This window comes from Rhincodon typus, chromosome 9, assembly GCF_021869965.1.
Source record: "Rhincodon typus isolate 14 chromosome 9, sRhiTyp1.1, whole genome shotgun sequence".
NCBI lineage: Eukaryota > Metazoa > Chordata > Chondrichthyes > Orectolobiformes > Rhincodontidae > Rhincodon > Rhincodon typus.
Window position 1 is genome coordinate 24,286,511 of NC_063340.1, and position 9,328 is coordinate 24,295,838.

Genomic DNA, 9,328 nt, shown 5'->3' on the forward strand with positions numbered 1-9,328 from the left:
ACTTTTCATGCAGAGAGTGGTGCATGTATGGAATGAGCTGCCAGAGGAAGTGGTGGAGGCTGGTACAATTACAACATTTAAAAGGCATATAGATGGGTACATGAATAGAAAGGGTTTACGGGGATGTGGGCCAAATACTGGCAAATGGGACCAGATTAATTTAGGGTATCTGGTCAACATGGACAAGTTGGACCAAAGGGTCTGTTTCCATGCTGTACAGCTCTATGACTCTATGACAAGGCTGTGTTCTCTGCAAATGCACCGAATCTGTTTCAATACACCAAAATAGGTGATAGCCATTTTCTGAATTATTTCTCAGTGCATTGCCCTGACCAGTCATAGTCAACCTGTCTGAGTTAAAATTTAAACGAAACCTGGCCACCTAAACATAAGTTAGCACCTTATTGCTGAGTAGGTGATGTTTTACAGCACTGACAATGACAATTTTAATCACTTTGCTAATTATTAAGAGTAGACTGATGGGAGATGATAATTGACCAGAACAGATTTGGTATTCTTGTAGACAGAATGTATCCATATTTTCCATTTATTAGGGTAGTGTCACAGCTGTACTGGCACAGCTTGGCTAGAGGTACAGCTAGTTGTGGAGCACAAATCTTCAGTACCATAGCCAAGATAGATATTGTCAGAACTCATACCTTTTGTAGTATCTAGAGCCTTCAGGTGTTTCTTGATATCATGTAAAATGAATTGAAGTGGCTAAAGACTGGTATTTTTGATGCTGGGAATCCTAAGAGGTAGCCGAAATGGATCATTTGCTAGATGTGGTGGGACTGCAGAGCTTAGATCAGATCTAAATTGTTTGGGGGCATTGGATGTTGCATCAGCTGTTTGACATGCAAGTCATGCCGTGTTGTAGGTTCACTAGGTAAACACCTCATTTTTAGCTATTTCTGGTGCTCCTCCTGACATGCCCTCCTGCACTCCTTATTTAACCAGGGCTGATTCCCCTTGCTTGATGGTAACGGATACCCCATTCTGAGTTTCTAGATTTGATCTGAAGCAATCCCATTTAGAACCATAATATGCCACATGATATGAGTGAATCCTCATTGTGAGAACTGAACTTTGTCTCTGCAGGGACTGTGCAGTGATCACTCCTGTCACTATTTCTGTACATAAGCGTATCTGTGACAAGTAGATTGGTGTAGTTAAGTAGGTTTTTCCCTCTTGTTGCTTCCCTCATCACCTGCCTCAGGCCCAGATATATTCTTCAGGTCTCAGCCATCTCAGTCCATAGTTGTGCTATCAAGCCACTCTTGGTGATAGACATGGAGTACATTTATTAGCATTCTAATAAATCTCTCTGCAAAATGCTGTAAAGCCTTGATATTCTTCTGAAGGTTTGGAGCATAACATTCTGCAGCTTGTGTCTAACCACTGTGTTTAATATAATTTCTTTGCTTTTGTCTTCTGTGCCTCTTTTAATAAAGCTAAAGATACTGGATATTTGTGTTTTAATGGCCTTCCTTATTTGTCCTGCTGTCTTCAAGCATTTCTGTATAGTGTAGATAAGAAACCGACTGAAATGTGGAAACAAAGGATGAGATCTGACACTAGGGATATTGTGCTTTTTTTTTATACACCTCTTAGTTTAGGAGAGTCCAGCCTCAAGCTGTATATGCAAAAGTGAGGTTTTCATTCTATAACAACAAACCTTGCAAATAGATTCTAACGTAATTGAATGAAGCAGGATTTGAGGGGCGCAGTGATTATTGATGTCACTTAAATCAGTATTCCTCTGTACAATTGTCTTCAGTCGGCTTCATTTTTGTGTGTACTGAAGCTCAAGTTTACAACACCCAGTTCTTTCAGTCGTACCACTGGGGTCAAGACTACCCAATCTCAAGTTTAAAATACAAGAATTTATTTTCTCACATGGTTTTCTTTTATCATTAAGCACTGTTTGAGGACAGATTAAATATTTCATATTTAACATTAAAGGTGCATTTTTGAGTCTGTAATTTTTAAGTGATTTATAGCCTCTGATTTGTTACTTGAAAGCTGTACCACATATTAAAGAAAACAAACACTAATCCTAATCACAGATGTTAGTGAATCACCAGAAAAAAATGGATACTATTGGATTGTGAAGTAAAAGGCTAAATAGCTGCAGCTAACTGTTTGTGTCAAACACGAAGCTAATACATTAGGGCTGTTGTGGCATAGTGGAAGAGTCCGTACCTCTGAGCAAGGAGCTGTGGGGGTTTATCTGTTGCAGAGGTGTGTCATAACATCTCTGAACAGGTTGATTAGAAAATATCTAGAAGCTAATTCATTGGAGCACTCTTGTGGTACAGTGGTACTGTCCCTACCTCTGAGCCAGAAGGCCTGGGTTCAAGTCCCACATGCTGCTCAGGTATGTCATAGTACCTTTATGGTTGAGTGGAAAATATCTAAAGCTAATTCATCCTTCAACAACCATCTTCACTGAAGCTGGATCCTTGACATCTGTTGAATACAGAACAGATTGCTGGTGGTGTCTCTTCAGAATCTTTTTCTTTGGTCTAGAGAAAGAATGTACTAATGATACAGTAATCTGCAACACATTCCCAATGCAGGATACACAAAAACATTAAGTCCAATAAAACCATTCAGCCCTTTGGGCTTGGTCTACTATTCAATAGCCATTTTCTCACCATTACTCCATATTCCTTAATACTTTACCTAAGATAAAGCAATCTCTCTCTGTCTAAAAGCTCCAGTTGTCCTAGCACTTTAGACTCATCGTTTCTACGATGTTATTAACAAAAATATGAAATTGTACAGTATAAAAAGTCCATTTGCTTCCATGTAACGATGGTGCATACTTACTAACTCAATCCCGATCATGTTACCTTCCAAACGCTGGTATATCTTTTACAGGAACGGGGCATATGATTTTATAATGTAGAATGGGGGAATATATTGACATTGAAAGGGTATTTAACATATAGTTATGTACAGGACCCAGATGCCCAGCAATATAAAGAACAGGGCTTTGTGGGAGGTGTGCCGGTATTGAGCACACTTCAAGCTGTGCATTGCTGCTTTATGTATAACCATAGCACTGTCTAAACACAATACTGCGCTGGCTGTCAGAGGGCAAAAATAAGCAGTCAAAACTGTGTCTCTTTCTTTGGTGGGGGAATTGAGGAGCAGAGTATGGTTATATAATTGTTCTATCACTGGATTCACAATTCAGAGTCCTGGACTAATAACGCTGAGATTTTACGTTCCCATCTGGCATTTGAAAAGGTGACTACAAAAACCCAAATTAGTTCTCTAACACCATTCTTGCTCTGTCTGTGATTACACCCTGAGGCTGTGTAGCACTTAGGGACAAAAATATAACTGGAAGAAGAAATGAACACAATCAGTACAAAGCTCATGATAGAAGTATTATATCTGATATAGTTAGTGTCAGCTTTAACGTAGATTAAATCTTCATTTCTTCTATAGTTATGATGCGTTATACATTCAATTCTGGTTGTGGGTGAGGTAAACAAATTTAGACATGGGCTTAGCAACACTCCTTATATCTCAGCCTTTCATGGCCTTGGATTACTCAAAGCACTTCACAATAATTATCTACCTTTGAAGTGTAGTCACTATTAGAATCTTGAAATGTGGCAGCCATTTGCACACAGCAATCAACAAGATAATCACCAAATCATCTGCGTTTTGTTGTGATGTCAGTTACCATCCGCCCAAGTAACATACCAAGTTTGTTGCTAAGAAAGGTTGACTATTTTTCTCCTTAACCTGTCCACTGAGCAATTTCTCATCGTCAATGATTTCAACTTCCGAGTTCATTGTCATCCTGTCCTTTAATCTCTACCTCCATATGAAGTTACCTATGCACGTTCATAGCCAATGTCCCGATCTTGGATTCTCACATCACCTCTCCATTAACATAGGATCAATCACAGATAAGGCCATCTTTGATCACATTTCTGAATTGCTTTCCACTCATCACATCATCTCCTTCTCACTTCTTCCTGTTTTTGCCATGGAAAAACTCTTCTCCAAGTACTGTTGATTATCGACTTCCCTTTCTGAATTCCTTGTTAGCCTGTACTTCCCCATGTTCTGACTCTTCACCTATAATTTGGCTGCCATCATTCCAATCCTCCAAAAACATGCTTTTCTGGCCCATCTTTCATTTTGTACTCTTCTTAAACTTCAGCTCATCCTAAATTTGTGCAACTTCCACAATCACTCACCACGTCTCAGGCCTATATTGTTCTCCAATACATACATTTATCAATTTGAACACTTCCATCCTTGTTTCCAAATCTCTCAATAGCCTTCTTCCTGCACCAGACTTCCAGCATAACACCCCTCTGAAATATCTGCACTTTTTCAATCCTGGCCTCTTGCGTACCCCTGATTTTAGTAACTTTAAGGCTTCCTTGGGCTGCCCAGGATCCAATCTTTGGAGTTCCCTCCTTAAACATCTCAACTCACTACATGTCATGCCTCCATTAAAACCTGTTTTTCTGAACAAAATTGTTGGCATCCATGTTAATATCTTCTTAGAGCAATAAATGAAACAGAATAGGCCAATCAGCCCTTTGAGCCTATTCCATCTATTCACCAAGTGATCTGTGGTATAACTCTAGATTAAGTTATATACATTGCAGTCTAATCTTGTTTGAAAATCTCTTCTGTACAGCTCAGTTTAAAGGATGCAACTTCCATTAACAGTACTCCTGAAATGTTCTCCTTTTTCCTTAACACAAGATCTCCTTTCATTATGCCTACCAGGGACGTTGACTGTGTTCCATTTCACGTATGGTAGGGATCCACTTGAGCTCACTTCCTAGTCTATTAGCCTCCCTGTTTAACAGATCATCTTACACCATTTCCACATGTCCAGCATGATGTCACCACCAAACATTTTCCACTCACTATTTCAGCATTCTGACAGGACCCCTCTCTCCTCTACACCCTGGTCCACTATTCAATCACTGCTAACGTCCCTCCTCTTTCCACGATTGTTGGAAAATGTTAGAATCTATTATAAAGGACATGATAACTGGACCATAAGACCATTATATACAGGAGCAGAATTAGGCCATTTGATTCTTCAAGCCATGGCTGTTATATTGCTAAACCCTATTCTCCTGCCTTCTCCCTGTGACCCTTGATGTCTTTACTAATCAAGACCTTATCTCTGTCTTAAGTACACTCAATGACATGGCCCCCACAACCTTCTGTGGCAATAAATTCCACAGATTCACTGTCCTCAGTTCTAAAGATCATCCCTTCACTGAGGCTGTGCCCTTGGGTCCTAGTCTCTGCTACTAGTGGAAACATCATCTTCTCATCCACTCAATTCAAGTCTTTAGTATTCTGTAAGTTTCAATGAGATCGCCCCTTCCAAACTCCCTCAAATATTTACCCTGAGTTAAGGGGAAGTGATGGCCTAGTGGTCTTATCACTAAACTATTAATCCAGAGACCCTGGTAATGTTCTGGGGACCTGGGTTTGAATCCTGCCCATGGCAGATGGTAGAAATTGAATTCAATAAATATCTAAAATTAGGAGTCTAATGATGATCATAAAACCATTGTCAATTGTCAGAAAAACCAATCTGATTCATTAATATGCTTTGGGGAAGGAAACTGCCATCCTTTCTGACCTACATGTGACTCCAGACCCACACAATAACCAGCTTATAGTTTACTGTCTTCTGTCTTCCTTCCTTCTTAAAAAGGAGTATTACATTGGCCATTCTCCAATCCTCTGGAACCTTCCCTGACTCCAGTAATTCCTGAGAGATCACCATCAATGCCACCACAATCTGGTCAGAACTCTGGGGCATAATCCATCTGGTCCGGCTGATTTGTCCACTTTCAGTCCTTTCAGCTTCCCCAGCACCTTCTCCTTAATGATGGCCACTACACTCACTGCTGCCCCCTATCTTGAAGTTCTGGTATGCTGCTGGTGTCTTCCACTGTGAAAACTGATGCAAAGTACCTATTCAATTTCTCCACTATTTCTTTGTTCTCCATTACTACTCCTCTCCCCTCATTTTCCAGTGGTCCAATGTCCATTCTTGACTCTCTCATCCTTTATCTATCTAAAAAAAATTGCAATCTTCTATATTGCTAGCTAGTTTACACTCAAATTTCATCCTCTCCCCACTTCTTGTTTATTTTTCATTATCCTCTGCTGGTTTTTAAAGGCTTCCCAATGCTCTGGCTTCCCACTATTCTTCAGCATATTGTATGCTTTTTCTTTTGCTGCTAAGCTGTCCTGACTTCCCTTGTCAGCCTTGGTTGTCCCATCCTCCCCTTAGAATATTTCTTCTTCCTTGGTATGAATTTCTGCTGTACCTCCTGAAACACCCCCAGAAACCCCTGCCATTGCTACTCCATTTCTGCTAGGCTCATTTTCCAATGAACTCTGGCCAGCTCCTCCCTCATGTCTTCGTAGTTACCTTTACTCAATTGTAATATCGTTATATCTGATTCCAGCTTTTCCCTTTCAAACTACAGGATGAATTCTCTCATGTTATGGTCACTATCCCCTAGGGGTTCGTTCACCTTGAGGTCCCTAATCAAGTTTGCCTCATTAATCATCACCAAATCCAGTAGTGCCTGTCCCTGGAGGGCCCTATGACAAGCTGCTCCAAAAAAAATCTTATCTTGTAGACATTCTATGAATCCCTTTGCTTGGGATCTGCAACCAGCCTGATTTTCCAAGTCCGCCTGCATTTTGAAGTCCCCCATGATTATTGTCATAGTGCCTTTCTTACATGCCTTTTCTAGCTCCTGATTTATTTTCTGCCCCACATCCTGACTTCTTCTAGAATGCCTGTACATAACTCCCATCAGGGTATTTTTTTTCCTTTGCGGTTCCTCAACTCTACCCATACTGATTCTACAGTTTCAGACTCTATATTATTCATTGTCAATTTAATTTCATTTCTTACCCCACCGCATCTGCCCATCTGTTGTCCTTTCAATAGGACATGTATCTTTGGATATTTAGTTCCCAGCCTTGGTCCTCATGGAGCCATATCTGTGACACCCACAACATTTTACCCATTGATTTGGGGCGGCACGGTGGCTCAGTGTTTAGCACTGCTGCCTCACAGCGCCTGGGACCAGGGTTCGATTCCAGCCTCAGGCAACTGTCTGTGTGGAGTTTGCACATTCTCCCAGTGTCTGCGTGGGTTTCTTCTGGGTGCTTGAGTTTCCTCCCACAGTCCAAAAGATGTACAGGTTAGGTGGATTGGCCATGCTAGATTGCCTGTAGTGTTCAGGGGTATGTAGCTCAGTTGGGTTATAGGGGGATTGGTCTGGGTGGGATGCTCAAAGGGTCAGTGTGGACTTGTTGGGCCGAAGGGCCTGCCCCCCCACTGTAGGGATTCTATGATTTATGATCTATGACTTCAGACATTTAGAAAAGAATGGTAAAATTAGGCAGAAACAACATCAATTTATGAACAGGAAGTCATGTTTGGCAAGCTTTGTAGAGTTTTTTTTGAAGAAATTTCTTTTCTCTGACAGGTGTGAATCTTTGGAATTCTCTACCAATGTCAATAATTTAGGCTAGATTAGGCTAACCCTAACCTTTTGCGGGATCTAATGACATGAAGGAAATAGAGCTAGTGTGACGGAAGTGGTATTAAAGTGCATGATCAGCCATGATCTAATTGAATGGCAGAGCAGGCTCAAAAGGCTGAATGGCCTTCTCCTTTCCTAAGTCCACACGTACCAGACAAGTCTAGGAGAAGCATTCCCAGACATTCTTTCAAGGTAAAGCAATCATTTACTTGTACTTCTTTCAATTAAGCATCCAGTGTTCACTGCCCACAACGTGGTCTCCTCTACTAGGCGACCACTTTGCGGGACATCTCTGTTCAGTCCACAGACATGACCTTGAACTTCTTGTTGCTTTTCATTTTAATTTTCATCTTTTTTCCCATTCTGACATTCTGTTCTCATCCCACTGCAGTGTTCCAGTGAAACTCACTATAAACCTGAAGAACAGTGACCTCATCTTTCTTTTAAAGTAGGCACTCTACACTTAGTCTAACAATTTTCAAATGAAATCTCTGCCCCGTTTGTTATTTTGTTAGTTGATTTGATTTTTTTTTCTCTCTACAGTTTCATTTCTTTCTACTTGTTTTACGGTGGCAGCTGTTCATTGATCTGCAGTTCACAATCCATTTGGACACATCTTTTATTTCCTTACTTGTCACATAACCACACCCTTTGGCCTTGCACCACGAAACCTTTGTCAGTTAACCTCTCTGCCCACCACCTTGCAGCAGAGCTTTCCTTTCTTTACTTAGAGTGAAAATGGGCCTATTTTCACATCAGGTAATGATAGCAGACATCAGTAGACCAGAACAGATCAGTGCATGCATAGCTGACGTTACGATGTTGCATGTGTACTAATATCACATTGGTTATGCATGCACTGATGGCTTTGAGGCCAAAGTTCCAGAAGCTGTGGCAAAGGCTATGAATGTGGACAAGGGCTGGGAGCAGCAGCAAAGGCCAGAAGAAGATACTAAGGCTGGGAGTTGTAGCAAAGCTCACAGAAAAGTAGCGAGAGAGATAATGTCTCTGGGCCACATTTAGACTTGGTTGGGGGGGGCAGAGAGGGAGAAGTGTGTCAACAGTACTGAGGACTTCCCACCCTCCCATCACTGAACATCCAAGGGCTAGCTTGATAGATGTTGTGGTCTGTCTCTCAGCAGTGACATAGCATTGCCAGGGATAGTTTTTGCCAGTGCTTGCGCATTGCAAAGGAAAACAATAAAATTGGAGGAAGGTTATTGGCAAAAGCACATGAAGGGGCAAGTGCTTTTGTCACTGTTTGCTTACCGTTTGAGGTTCTCCACATCTTCAATGGTGTCTGGTAAAGTCAAGCCCTTTGTTTCAGGCAAGAGCAACACTAGGCCACCAACAATCAAACCAATCATGCCTGGCAATGAATGGACAGACAGTAAAAGATTTATTTGCAATTAGACAAATGAATTAGTTTAAATTAAACTAAATTTGTAAAACATTCACTCAGGAATATCATTCTTTCTGATGTACATTAGGAACATACATTTTCAGATATTTTGTTTTGTAGTATCACTGAATACTGAAACAGAAATGGGAAATATACGTTTGCAGAAAAAATAATTTTGTTTACGACTAACATGGAATTGTTCAGTCTTGAGAAGTCATCCCATCAGTTCATGACTTCCTCACAAAGTTTAAATGATTTTAAACCAAAAGAACTGCAGATGCTGTAAATCAGGAACAAAAACAAAGTTGTTGGAAAAGCCCAGCAGGTCTGGCAGCATCTGTGAAGG

The 9,328-nt window shown here is 40.8% G+C and overlaps 1 protein-coding gene across 2 annotated transcripts in view; it reads right to left on the reverse strand.

Annotated features, from left to right (window-relative positions):
• Nucleotides 1-559: 559 nt before the first annotated feature.
• LOC109915060 (solute carrier family 22 member 2-like) overlaps nt 560-9,328 on the reverse strand; it is a 50,137-nt gene continuing 41,368 nt past the window's right edge. The window contains exons 10-11 of one of the 2 annotated variants that reach the window (XM_020514670.2): nt 8,850-8,949; nt 560-2,528 (exon numbers count right to left, since the gene is read on the reverse strand). In XM_020514670.2, coding sequence (XP_020370259.1) covers nt 2,429-2,528; nt 8,850-8,949 — 200 coding nt within the window. In that variant the 3' untranslated portion in view covers nt 560-2,428. The remainder of the gene's footprint in view (nt 2,529-8,849; nt 8,950-9,328) is intronic. The other variant, XM_048601048.1, reaches the window with a different exon arrangement.